Source organism: Ictidomys tridecemlineatus, chromosome 15 (genome assembly GCF_052094955.1).
Source record: "Ictidomys tridecemlineatus isolate mIctTri1 chromosome 15, mIctTri1.hap1, whole genome shotgun sequence".
NCBI classification, from domain to species: Eukaryota; Metazoa; Chordata; class Mammalia; order Rodentia; family Sciuridae; genus Ictidomys; species Ictidomys tridecemlineatus.
The window spans coordinates 11,633,279-11,646,461 of record NC_135491.1 but is presented as its reverse complement, the minus strand read 5'-3'; the positions used below and the strand labels follow the sequence as shown (position 1 = coordinate 11,646,461).

Below are 13,183 nucleotides of genomic sequence, written 5' to 3'. Positions count from 1 at the left end.
CACCTCCTAAGGATCCCACGTATTTGTTCACATAAAGCACTTAGCCCAGGGCCTGGTCCGCTGGCAGTGCTGACTTAATGACGCCATTATGGTAATTCAGGTCTATTCTTGGAGGTTCTTAGTTGCCAGGCTTGTATGAGCGAACCCATGTAAAGCACCCGAGAACACGGCTTGGCACATATAGATGTTCAGTAAACGGTAACTATCATAATTAGGTGTCTATTTTTCAAAGCAGCTTTGGTGCCAATCCTCTGCCAATTAGTATTTCCCATCCCAGAGAGCCCAGGTTTCACCAAGGCTGCGATGAGCCAGCCCTCTGCTACCCTCTGACCCTCACTGATCCTTCAGCTCGGCCCTCCTCCCTCCCTTGCTGTCGCTCAGGTCTCCCTGACATCCCAGGCGGGCTCCTACTCCACTCAACTGCATCTCTCTCCTCCACCCACAAGCACGGCTCCCTCCCTCCTTCCTTCAGGTCTCGGTCACCTTCTCAGGGAAGACTATGCTACTTAAAAGGGCAACCCCTTCCAGAACTGTTCTCCCCTCTCTCCCTCTCCTTTATTTTCTCTACAGCATTTACCACCATCCAGCGTTTGCTGTATCTCATTTGTTTTCTGTCTCCAGCGGCAGCCCCTTCTCACCCCACATCAACTCCACGAACACAAGGATCTTATTCACTGGTGCATTCTCATTGCTTAGCACACAGTAGGTGATCAAAAATTATTTGTTAAACGAAATGCATTACAATCCCTACTTGACAAAGTTATTTCAAGAACCAAATGATCTCATGCAAATAAAGTACAGCACTGTTCAAGTCTTGGGAAGATGGGAGCTAGAATTATCACGAAGTTTCTATTTTTGTAAGTTCCTAGATGCATAATTTCGGAGTCCATATACATTAAGCCGTTGGCCCAGAACCAGACTCTCAGGAAATGCTTGCAAAGCCTTGTATGATTCTGATGGCAGTCCTCTTTGTGAGGTGCTCAGGCAATGTGACACTAGCTGTCCCCCACAAACCATATCCTACTTTCTGGGGCCTGACTAGACTGCCTTTCCCAGGTTGCTTTGCGGTTGGCTCCTTGGTCAAGGCAGGCCAGGGCTTGCAGAAGAACTTCCAGGCTCCTTGTCCTCCCCCACCAGTGGGGCCCAAGTGTGGCCACCCACCCTGTGTGGGTGATGATAGTCTTAAGGGGCAGCCTGGTTACCAAATCACCCACCTGGGACTATTAAATGAGTGAGAAACAAAATTCTGTTGTGTTGGAGCCTCTTCATCCTGGAGTCTACGAGTAAATACATGAACCATACAGATGGCCAGCGGTTAGGAAGTGGAGAGTTATCCTGGCCACAGTGACCCTGAGGTGCCACAAGGAGAAGCCTGGAGTGGGGGTGGGGATAAAGGCCCAGGTGTGTATCATATATCTCACACACACGCACCCCCCACCAAACACATGCTAGGCCAGCACACACAGAATTTGCCTTTTATTCCGGCCTTCACATGTCTACTACTAAGACAACACAGATCAGCGGTACCCCACTCCCCATGACCAGCTGGCTTCCTCAGCCCCCTCCTCCCACCCCACCCCTCTGCCCAGCTCCCTGCCTACACCTCACCCCGGGCATGCAGCATGAAGTGGCCGTGGAGCTCGCCGAGGTTGTCAAAGGAGTCCTCGCACTCTGTACAGTGGTAAGTGCCCTCCTCCTCCTCATCGTCCTCCTCCCCCCGCCCAGCTGGCCGTCCCTCCCCAGCTCGGGGTGGCTCCTCCTCTTCCTCCCTGAGGGCCCTCCCTTCAGGGGCTGGTGCTTCCTGGGGAGCTGTAGCAGGGCAGCAGAGCCGGCAAGGTGGGGTGCCCGGTGGGACCTCCCCAAGCGGTGAGCGGCCACAGAGCTGGCAAGGCTGGGCTGGGGGACCTGGGGGTTGGGCTGCACGGGGGGCCCGGCGAGACGGGCCTCCCCGGCCTCCCCCAAGGCGCTGCTTCACCTTGTAGCCCGGGTCATATTCGGGATCATCAGTGGTCTCCTCCTCCTCCTCCTCCTCATCTTCTTCTTCTTCAGAATCCGGCTCTGAGAGAGTATATTCGGAGTCAGAGGAATGCTCAGGGCCTGTCAGGACAGACGAGGGGAGAGAGTGGTGTCAGAGGACAGAGGGCTAAGCCCAGCTGCCCCCATTCAGATCTGTAGGATGGAGAGGGCAGCCTGGCACGATCTTCCTTCTCCACAGATGGGGCCTCGGGCACAGAATTGGGCCTGGCACACAGTAGATGCTCCATATCTGTGTGTCCAGAGAATGAATGTCTAGCAAGAAGCATGTCTGGAGTGGAGTGGGGTTAGCGGCAACAATAAAGCATTCACCGATATTTTAAAAGTCCTGCTCTTTATTTACACACACACACACACACACACACACACACACACACACACACACACGGCAAAGCCTTAGAGCAACCCTTGGAAGGAGGGTACCATTGTTACTCCACCTGATAAATGTGGAACGTGAGGCACAGAGCAGCAGGACTCCTCTCGGCTGACACGGAGAGCTACATAGGTGCTGGCCAACACCCACCGCATTTGACAGGGAGTTAAACAAATTAAAACACACATAACATCATTTGGGGAAGAAACCATACACACATAAGCATGTATGTGGATGTGTGTGGATGTGTGTGGATGTGTGTGGATGTATGTGGATGTATGTGGATGTATGTGGTCAGGTGGAGGAGATACATTTTTTTCTAAGTGTAGATACATTATGGTGGTGATTTCGTGGGTAGGAAGGACATACCTAGGACAAGTTTAGGTTTAAGAAAAGGGGACATTTTGAAGTTGACATACAGGAAAGGGTGTTATCAGCAGGTGGTCTGGGGGTGCTCATGCAGAGCAAACCCCACGATGACAGGGAAACAGCGGCTTCCTCGACTGCCAGGGAGGGCCCTGCCCAAGGACTCTTGGGGGCAGCACCGACTTTACCCTCATCCACTGCCCAAGGACCCTACCTCCTCGGAGCTGGCCAGGGCACCTGTGCTCTGCCCGAAACAGAACAGCGGCCACAGGCCTTCTGGCACCTCTCTGATCTCCTTTTCTGTCCTCTCCAGCCACAGTGGGCTCCTGGCTCTCTCTCAACACCCCCGGTATGAACCCACCTCAGAGCCTTCGCTGGAGACCACACTCACTCCCTCTTCTCCTCGACTCTGCTCACTGTCACCTTCTCAGGAACTCCCTGTGTACCAGCAGTCCTCCCAGCCCTCCCTCTGTCCCTTTCTCTACTTTTCTTTCATACCCGTCTCACTGCTCGCAGCACATGCCTGTGGGGCGTGCATCGTCTGTTCCTGAGAGCAGAGACCAAGGCTCACCGTGAGGCGTGACATCTAGCGTTGTCTGTGCCTGCATGTTTGTGGAAGAGAGACCTTTGCATCCATCTTCCAGGCCTCTTCTGAAACATGGCTCTTCCCTCTGCTATGAATATCCTGCCCTAGATTCCAGGAGGAGGCTCCTTCTTTGGTGACACTATCCCAGACCTCCTCACCCCAGGCAGCTAATCACCATTTCTACTGCGCTTCTGCTGTCCCAGCTGTCCCCAGCTCTGAGCCCAAAGGGCTATGCATTTGTGTCCAGGTTCCATCCCCACCAGACCAGGGACAGTCCTGTGTGGCTCACTGCTGGGTCCCTGTCCTCACCAGCCCAGAACAGATTACGAATACCTGCTGAACAGCCTCCCACAGCTCTGGCTGCTCGTGCCCCATCCTGCTACATCCTGCTGTTTACCAAACGTTTCCTGAGGCCTTGATGTGTACTGATCCCTGTGCCTGGAATACTGTCCCCGACTCTTTCCACCTGGTCACCTAGTCATTTTCAGGACCCAGCATGGGCTGTTCTCCCTGAAGCCATTACCCTGATTCCCCCAGCTACCATCCAGGGGTCTCTCCCAAACTCACTCTGCCCTGGCTACCCCACCTAAGGTTCCTCATAACTGTCCTTAGAGTGCAGCTTCCAGAACCTCATATGTCTCCCCCATCAGACTGGGGACCCCCCAAGGGCAGTTCTGACCTCAGGTCCCACCACTGTCTAGCAGAGGACGTGCAGGTCAATGGCTGACAGTGGCCCGAGCCCTGACCTCCCTCCCTAGGGACCCTATCCTGCTCTGTGGACAACAGCTGCTCCTCTTCAAGGCCCAGCTCACATGCTACCTCCTCTGCAAAGTTCACCCAGCCCCCAGTGGTTGATGTTTGTTCACTGGATTCCTTCAACCACTGGACCCTATCACACTCTGACCACCTTGGGCAGTGGCTGAGCAGGTCTGAAGGCTGAAGACTCTTCGAGGAAGGGCTAGAGCTATCACCAACTCTTCCCTGTCTCCAGCAATGCTGAGCATGTCTGTCTCTGAGACATTTGCTGAATAGCTCCAAAACGGTGGCAACATCTCCAACTTTGGACCAGGATCCCTCCCGCTCTCTCACGCCTGACTTCACAGTGTCCATCCTCCAGGTGCTTCAGTGCCCACTATGACTTCACACAGTGGGCCCATGACAGGCAATCAGGTCACTGTCCATGGCTACCAGGTCTTGCACGTCCACCATGGCTTCTAGGACCACAAGCCCTTTTGCACCCATCATGCCTTCACCTAAGAGATCCTCAAAGCCCAGCACGTCTGTGGCTTCTACTGGATCCTCCATGCCTGCTACGGCTCCCATATCTCCTGCCTCCTTGAAGGTCACCAAATCAGCAATGCCCAACACCTCCTCAGTAGCCCCCAAGCCATCAACATCCCCCAACTCAGTCATGAGCCCAAGTAGTTCCAAGTCCACCAAATCAACAAGTACAAAGTCGGCCACTTCTAACCAGTCCCGTAGCAAGTCCCAAGTCCGCAATAAGGTAAGAACGCCCAGTAGGGCAAGCACCGACACAAGGACCAGCAAAGGCAGCAAGACCAGCAGCACAAAACACCATCATCAGAAAGGCACGCACAGCCGGGGCCGCACACCTGGCAGAAGGAGCAGTCGCAGCTCTAAGAGATCACCCAGCAGGGCCAGCACTCCTAGCAGGATGAGAACTCATGGTACCAAATCAGGCTTAGCTAAAAGGGCGAGAACTCCTACTTCCCATCCAAAATGGAGTCGGGACAACAGTTATAGCCGGCTTAGAACCAACACCCAGGAAAAGAGCAACAGCCAGCTTAAAAATATGAGCAGGAAAAAGAGTTACGGCCCACAAGAAGCCTTAGGTGTGGGGAACAGTTCCAGGTTGCCTGTAACCCCCAGCCGCTCAAAGAGTTACAGCCCAACTAGAACACCCTTTCAGGGGAAGGGCAACAGCCAGTCTCCAACACCAACAAGGAGAGTGAAGAGTTCTAGTCAGATGGCAGCCCCCAGGAAGGAACCAAGTTATAGCCAAACTGAAGTGGCCAAGAGGACCAAGAAGTATACCCAGTCTAGCACCCCCAGAAGGACCCGAAATTACAGCCAGTCCAGCACTCCCAGAAGGACCCGAAATCACAGCCAGTCCAGCATCCCCAGAAGGACAAGAAGTCACAGCCTCTCTAGCACCCACAGCAGGACCTGGAGTCACAGCCTGTCCAGCACCCCCAGTAGGACCCACAGTCACAGCCGGTCCAGCACCCCCAGCAGGACCCGAAGTCATAGCGGATCTAAAACCCCTAGAAAAACGAGAAGTCACAGTCGGAGGAGGACCCACAGCAGGATGAGAAGTCACAGTTGGAAGAGAAATCATAGTAGGGCAAGAAGTCACAACTGGAAGGGAACTCCCAGACAAAGAAGAAGATACAGTCAGTCTAGAACCCAGAGGAGGAAGAAAAGTCAGAACCTCAGAAAGGAAAGAGGTCACAATTGGTCAAGAACCTCCAGTGAGGAAAGATGTCACAGCCATTCTAGAAGTGGCAGCAAGGAGAGAGATCTTAGCCCATCTAGAACTTCCAGCAAGGAGTCAGATCACAGCCAATCTAGAACCACCAGGAGGAAGAAAGATCTTGGCCAACCTACAACTTCTAAGAGTCTCAGTGTGAAGATATCTCCTGGCAGGAAAAGAACTTCCAGTCAGGACAGAACACATAGCAAGACAAGGAACCGCTCCCAATCAAAATTTCCCAGTGGAGCCCAAACCCTAGGCCAGGACAATAGTCAAGACAATGCTCCTACCACTAAAGCCATCTCACCTGGGGAGAGGTCTTCATCATCTTCTTCTAAGCTGGCGTAGCCCCCAGTCTCAGCTGGCTCCCGAGTCTCTGTCATGGCCAGGGGGGGGGATGGGAGACAGGAGAAGAGCAGCAGCTGGGCAGTGTCCCTTCCCGGCCAGCTCTTCAGTCACACCTCCGGCCACCAATTCTTCTAATACAGGATGTTGGCAGATAGAGAGGGATGCTGGACAGGGAAAAGGAAAGGCCTGTGGTGACTCAATAAATTTTTACATAGTGCTCGTCCCCATTCCAAGTCCCACTGTGTGCTAAGTGCTGGGGTGAGGCTCTGTCTCAGACTGTCTTCAGAGCCCCAGCTATAGCTCTTGCCCCTCTGGAGACCTTAATTTCCTTATCTGGGCAATGAGACTGTTTTGTGTTTCTTATTCAATGGGGTAGAAAGGGTGACATTCCGTATACTTAACAGTAGATACTGGCATAGGCGTACTAATCAGAATTAAAGAGTGGGGCAGGCATAAACCCTTTTGGAGCTGGATTGTGGGGAGGTCCAGGGCTGGAAGAGGATCCAAAGTGGTAGTCAGGGATACAGAGTGCTTGGTATTTCAAAACTGAAACAACTGAAGATGGGTAGCATGGCACACACCTGTAATCCCAGTGACTCAGAAGGCTGAGGCAGGAGGTTTACAAGATCAAGGTCAGCCTCAGCAATTTAGCAAGACTCTCAGCATTTTGATGAGATCCTGTCTCAAATAAAAAAATTAAAAATGGGGCTGGGGTTGTGGCTCAGTGGTAGAGCACTCGCCTAGCAGGTTCGAGGCGCTGGGTTCGATCCTCAGCACCACATAACAATAAATAAAATAAAGATATTGTGTCCAACTACAACTAAAAAAATATTAAAAAATAAAAATAAAAAAATAAAAAGGACTGGGAATGTAGCTCAGTGGTAAAATGCATTTAAAAAAAATTAAGCAATCGATACGGTTGCACTAGTTTGTGAATGTCAGCCTTAGCTGTGTATCAAGTGTCAAGAGAAGTGTTTAGGTAAGTATCCTACATCTGTCACTCTTTAGCTAGGGAGCTTTAAGCAAAGGACCTAACTACCTTCTCTGTATGAAAGAGGTATCTAGGCCTTGACTTACACAAACCTCCAAACCATGTTGAGACATTATCTTCTTTGTACAGATGAGGAAGGTGAGGTAGAGGATAAATGAGTAGTCCAAGGTCACAACATCTGGGAGGTGGTCAAACTAGGATTTGAAGCTATGTCATCCTACCTCTCATAAAATGATTTTGATGGCTCAAGAGATTTTTTGAAGATTTGGTAGACTCACAAATTGCTGGTATGTGACAGGAACTCCATGAACTTCCAGCCATCCCAGGCTCCTCACCTCTCCCTGTGCACACCAGGTCTTATTACATCTGAGGTCTTGGTGCACCCTCTGGAATGTCCTTTTTGGCCCCTGTAGATCTGGAGATCTCCTTTTCACCCTTCAAAGCCTACTACAAACACAAGAACCTCTACGCTTCTTCCCAGACCAAACACTCTGCCTCTCCCAGCGAGACATTCCTAATCCTTCTCTTTTATTTCCTCTTTACCAAAAGACCCCGCTGAAAACATAGATAGTACTTTCTGTTTCTCCTACTGCACTCCCTAATGGTGGAGAGCCACACTGGGCCAGTTAGTGAAGGGGCTGGCAAATCCCCTTATATGACAAAGCCTGTGATAGGCACTAGGGATACAATGGTGGAAAATACCTGTCTTCAAAGCCCAGAGGTCAAGTTCATTGCTAAGGACTTAAGATCACACTGAAGCCTGGAAAAAGATGAAACTTGGCAGGAGAACTTCCTAAAGAAGATAATTGGAAGCTGAGCACAATAGCACATGCCTGTAATCCCAGCTACTCAGGAGGCTAAGGCAAGAGTATGAAAAGTTCAAGGCTAGCCTTTGCAACTTAAGAGAGACCTTGTCTCAAAATTAATTTTAAAAGGGCTGGGAGGCTGGGGATGTGGCTCAAATGGTAGCTTGCTCGCCTGGCATGCGTGCGGCCCAAGTTCGATCCTCAGCACCACATACAAACAAAGATGTTGTGTCCGCCGAAAACTAAAAAATATTAAAAAATTCTCTCTAGGGCTGGGGTTGTGGCTCAGCGGTAGAGCGCTTGCCTACCACGGGCGAGGTCCTGGGTTCGATCCTCAGCACCACATAAAAATAAAATAATTAATTAAAGATATTGTGTCCAGCTACAACTAAAAAAAAAAATTCCTTCTTTAAAAAATAAATAAATAAATGAAAGGGCTGGGGATGAAGCTCAGTATTCGAAAGCCCCTGGGTTCAAGCCCCAGTGTCACAAAGATACCTGGATCTGAGTTTGTAAGGATAGAGAGAATTAAAAATTGGCAAAGAAGAGTTTTTATAATACCCTAGTATATATAGGAAATTCTAGGCTGGGGATGTGGCTCAAGCGGTAGCGCGCTTGCCTGGCATGCATGCGGCCTGGGTTCGATCCTCAACACCACATACAAACAAAGATGTTTTGTCTGCCTAAAAATAAATATTAAAAAATATATATATAGGAAATTCTAATTCTACCGTATGCCTAGAAAAAAATGACAGATTTAGCAAATAAAAACAGGACACCGAGTTAAATGTGAATTTCAGATAAATAAGAATTATTTAATATATGTATATTCATGCAATATTTGGGATGATGTTTCTGTCTTCATCTTTGGGGGGTACAGGTGAGTGGGTTATAGGGATTGAACCCAGGTATGCTCTGCCACTGAGCCCTTTTCTTTTTTGACACAGGGTCTCTTTAAGTTGTCCAGGCTGGCGGTGAACTTGCAATCCTCCTGCCTCAGCCTTCTGAGTAGCCGAGTTCACAGGCTGTGGCACCCTTGTACTTTTCTAAGATCGTTATTTATCTGAAATTTTACTGGACATTCTAATTCTATCTGGCAACCGGTACAACAGGGACAATCAGGACCTCGCATGAGGTTACCTGAAGACAACGCCCACCATTCCAGCCCACCCCTCCCCAAACTCACATCACACAAGGCCCTTTCGGAGTATCCCATACTCTGGAATCCTAAGCACCTAAGTCACACTCCTACAACACCTATGGTGGTCAGATTGGTTCCCAAGATCTTAAAGGAGTATAAATAAAGCTCCGTCACAACCCACAGGCAAAATTGGTGACCTGGACCCAGCAATGCCCTGAGCCTACAACAACCTACTCCCAGAACGGCCCGCCTGAAAACAGCAGGAACGCACTAGCACGTATGCCAAGGCAAGGGCCTCATACAAAACAATAAGGACCAGTCCCCACAATGCTCTGCGGCAATTCTTCCCAGGATGCTTCGGGCCTATAATGACCACCTTCCAAGACGCCCCACACCGAAGCACTGCCGACTTCCAGGATGCTCAGTAGAGGGCGCAGGACAAAAGGGACCGGACCCCCACAGGGATTTAGGGAAATCCTTCCCAGGATACACCAGGCCTATAACGACCAGCAGACCGACTCCAACGCTGTAAGACGCAGTGCTGGCTTTCCCAGGATGCCCCAGGAGCGTGCGGAGCCGCGTAGGGGAAGGAAAGGAGTCCGGGTCTCGCCCTCAGGTCATCACGGCTCAAGACCGCTGCAGGCTCCTCGGTGACGGCTGCCGCCGCTCCCATCATGCAGCGGGGCCGTAGCGCCCGCTTCCCAGCATGCCCCGCGCACCCCGACCGCGGACACTCACCGGGGCTGGCGGCCCCAGCTCCGGCTCGGCGGTGGCGGCTGCACGCCCAGACTCTGCGCCTGCGTTGCAAGCAGAGTAGGAGGGAGAGCAAGGGGCGTGAGGAGCCTAGGGCGCTTGCGCAGCCAGACGGACCATTCCTGTCGCGCTGTGGGAAGAGGGGCTATCCGAGTCGGGCCACGGAGGGAACCCGCGCACGGGTTGCCGTGCTTTGCCCCTCACTGCCCGCGTTTACTTGGTACAGTCCGCGGCCTGAAGGATCGAGAAGCTCCGGGGCTCGCGCGTGCGTGTGCGTAGCTGGAACGCGCTTTATGAAAATGGGATGCGTTGTGGGTGGAGGGCGACCACTCGGCCGGGATCCTGGATCCGAGGCCTTCTCATTTACATAATCCTAGCGCGGGACAAAGGAGGGCCTCCCGCACTGGAAGGAGTGATTTGCATATGCCTGGGAGAGGCTGTACTCTGGAGCGCAGTGATTAGCATATGGGGGGGGTCCCTTGAGTAAAGCGCATGCGTTTAGGAACTGCAGACTAGTGCCAAGTGGCTAAATCTTGTCTTAGTTGGGTATCAGTTTGCATCCGAAGACAGTTGGCAAGGGCCATGATCCCTATCAATCTTTACACCCCTCCAAGCAGGATAAATATTTATTGATCTCTTTTGTGCCAGGCGTGTGCTGGTGAACACTTTTTTTTTTTTGCAGTGAATAGGACAGATCTGGCCCCATCTTTGTGGCGCTATGGTCAACGGAAGATCTACACATAATTAGACTACTACCTAAAAGGGTCACACCTGGAATGGTTGGCGCATAGGAAGCTGTGGGTGCCAGAAGAAGCGCCGGCCTCAGCCTGGGATACTGGAAAGACTTCCAAAAGGTGGTGATTTTTAAGCCAACTAGAATAGGTGCCAACTAGAATGGGAGTCTTTCTGGCAGAAGGAACATCAAGGTCAAAAGCCCAGAGGCAGGCAAAACAACAACAACAACAATTGCATAGTTTGAAGAAGTGAAAGCAGCTTACTGTCCCTGAAACACGATTGGAGAAGGGAAAGGGAAATTCTACGGGCGATTTTAAAGAGCTTAGACTTTATTCTGAGTATAGGAAGCCGTTGCAAGGTTCCAGCCTTCTAGGAAGAAATAACTTTGTCACACAGCAATTTAAAACTCTTCCATGGAGTCCCATTACAACTTAAAACAAACAAACAAAACCTAAACTCATGTATCATAGCTTCAGGGTCTGTCACGTGGTCTGGCCCTATTTCTCCTTCTGGCCTCACCTACCCTCCTTTTTTATCCACTCCTGTCTAGCTCCACTTGACTTTAGATAGCCAATCTCTTTACCATCTTGCGCCTTTGATCTTGCTGTTCCCTTTGCCTGAAAATGCTTTTTCATCAGATCTTTTAATAGCTGTGCTCACAATTCCTATCTTGAAACACATGTCAACTTAAGAGGCTTTCCCTGATTATAACAGCATCTTCAGATTGGAGTTTGAACGAAGCAAGACTGGCCTTGCTTTTTCAACTGTTTGTTGAAACTGGAGCGAAAGGCCTGTTCTCTCTACTGCTGTATAATTTAAGTTTTCATAGTAACGTGTTAAAATGGTACTGCACATCTCTACATATTATTTTTTAAATTTATTTTTGGTGGTACTGGGAATTGAGCCCAGAAGCATTTTACTCCTGATCCACAACCTCAGCCCTTTTTATTCTTTGAGACAGGGTCTCCCTAAATTGCCAGCCGACCTAGAACTTGGGCTTTTTCTGCCTCAGCCTCCTGAATAGCTCTGCCACCATTGAAGCCAGAATTAGACAGGCAGTCAGTATAACAGGTAAATTGAGTCAGGTAGGATCAAGGAGGCCAATTTGAGTCCAGAAAGTTGGAGAGCTATTAAAATGCTAATGCGGGGGGAGAGGGCTGGGGTTGTGGCTCAGTGGTAGAGCGCTTGCCTAGCATGCACTAGGCACTGGGTTTGAGCCTCAGCATCACATAGATGTAAAATAAAAATATTGTGTCCACTTAAAACTTAAGAATAAATATTTTTTAAAAAAATGTTAACGCCTTTAGAGCCCTTCCTCCACTGTTATCAAGATAATCTGCCCCTGTTCAAACCTGTTGTTAAGGTAACCTGTCCCGACAGGGAGTTGTTAATCACACCACCTTCCAGCCCAGATCACTCCAACTTAGCCCACCTGCTTCTCACCTTTTGGCCATCTCATTGAACGTCTAGGAGAGAAGGAAAAGAGAGCAGGAGAACAAAGGAAGCCTAAGAGCTATTAAAAAAAGGCAGAACACCCTTGCTTCTGGGGATACCCGGATACCAGCTACGGGCCCCCTGCTCCCTCCAAGGAGAGGTCTATGTTACCCTTTTAAATAAACCCTGCTTTATATACTTGCCTCGCATGCTTCTCTAGTGTTAATACTGGTAACCAGCGGTATCACCAGGCCCAGCTACAATTTTTCTTTAATGGTCGTTATCACAATCTGACATTGTATAATTCCTCAATTATAGTCTGTTTTCCTCAGGAGAACTTCATGAGGGTAAAAATGGAGTCTTCATTTTAGGTGCTCAGTACCTAGAGCAGGATCAAACTTCAGATTGGTGCTTGAGAAACTGATGTGACTCCATTTTTGAAAAAAGCTTCTACCTCAAAGCTTGTCCAAGGAAGGGGGCATGACCCTTGTCCTTGGAAAAACTCACAGAGCACTTCTAGGCACATACCCACCCTGCTGAGTTGTTTGAATGCAAATAACAGGAGAGATCTGCGACCCAGATGTTCCTGACTCAGGCTAGGTGAGGACCCATAGTAACCCCCTAGCACCACCAATCAGCATGAGACAGGAAAAACATCTGGGATGCCAGATGACCCCCCCCCCAGTAGTTTATGGTAGTTATTAACATGTTGGGAAACCGTGTAGTTTAGCATGTACTCCCCTAGTGGCTTAAACCAATCAGTTCAAAGGAATCCCCCTCTTGTACTAACCAATCACCCCTACCCAACTTGTTCCCACCAGTGAATGTGTGAAACGGTTGTGAGTCCAGGCTCGAGTTTACAATAAAGACTCTTGTGTGATTGTATCAGATTCTGCTCCTGGAGGTCTATTGGGGTCCCACGAATCTGGCATTACATGCTAAACTACCTATAATACCTAGCATTTACCTGTCTTATTCACCCTGAACTTTGCAGAATTTAAGCAACACCTGGCACATTGATGGAGGTTAGTTGTTTTGTTTTTTAATTTTTTTTTTTTTTAGTTGTCAATGGACCTTTATTTTACTTATTTTTATGTGGTGCTGAGGATCAAACCCAGTGCC

The 13,183-nt window shown here is 49.9% G+C and overlaps 2 protein-coding genes across 2 annotated transcripts; one reads left to right on the top strand and one right to left on the bottom strand.

The window, feature by feature from the left end:
• Positions 1–1,459: 1,459 nt before the first annotated feature.
• On the bottom strand, positions 1,460–6,294 carry Znf428 (zinc finger protein 428). Its single transcript, XM_005338185.5, has 2 exons — positions 6,161–6,294; positions 1,460–2,097 (listed from the first exon to the last, which is right to left on the bottom strand). The coding sequence occupies exons 1-2, from the start codon at positions 6,234–6,236 to the stop codon at positions 1,598–1,600; spliced, it is 576 nt and encodes a 191-aa protein (XP_005338242.2). The 5' UTR covers positions 6,237–6,294; the 3' UTR covers positions 1,460–1,597.
• On the top strand, positions 2,427–12,264 carry LOC110599473 (uncharacterized). Its single transcript, XM_078031951.1, has 2 exons — positions 2,427–10,163; positions 10,575–12,264. Exon 1 carries the CDS (start codon positions 4,540–4,542, stop codon positions 6,199–6,201), a length of 1,662 nt encoding a protein of 553 aa, XP_077888077.1. The 5' UTR covers positions 2,427–4,539; the 3' UTR covers positions 6,202–10,163; positions 10,575–12,264.
• The last annotated feature ends 919 nt before the right edge of the window (positions 12,265–13,183 follow it).

What these genes read in the sequence shown, in the direction of transcription:
- LOC110599473 (XM_078031951.1), top strand. Translation starts at nt 4,540, where the DNA reads ATGGCTACCAGGTCTTGCACGTCCACCATGGCTTCTAGGACCACAAGC.
- Znf428 (XM_005338185.5), bottom strand. Translation starts at nt 6,236, where the DNA reads ATGACAGAGACTCGGGAGCCAGCTGAGACTGGGGGCTACGCCAGCTTA. An exon ending in TGATGAAGACCTCTCCCCAG is followed by an intron (nt 2,098 to 6,160) that starts GTGAGATGGCTT and finishes CTGTCCTGACAG; the next exon opens with GCCCTGAGCATTCCTCTGAC.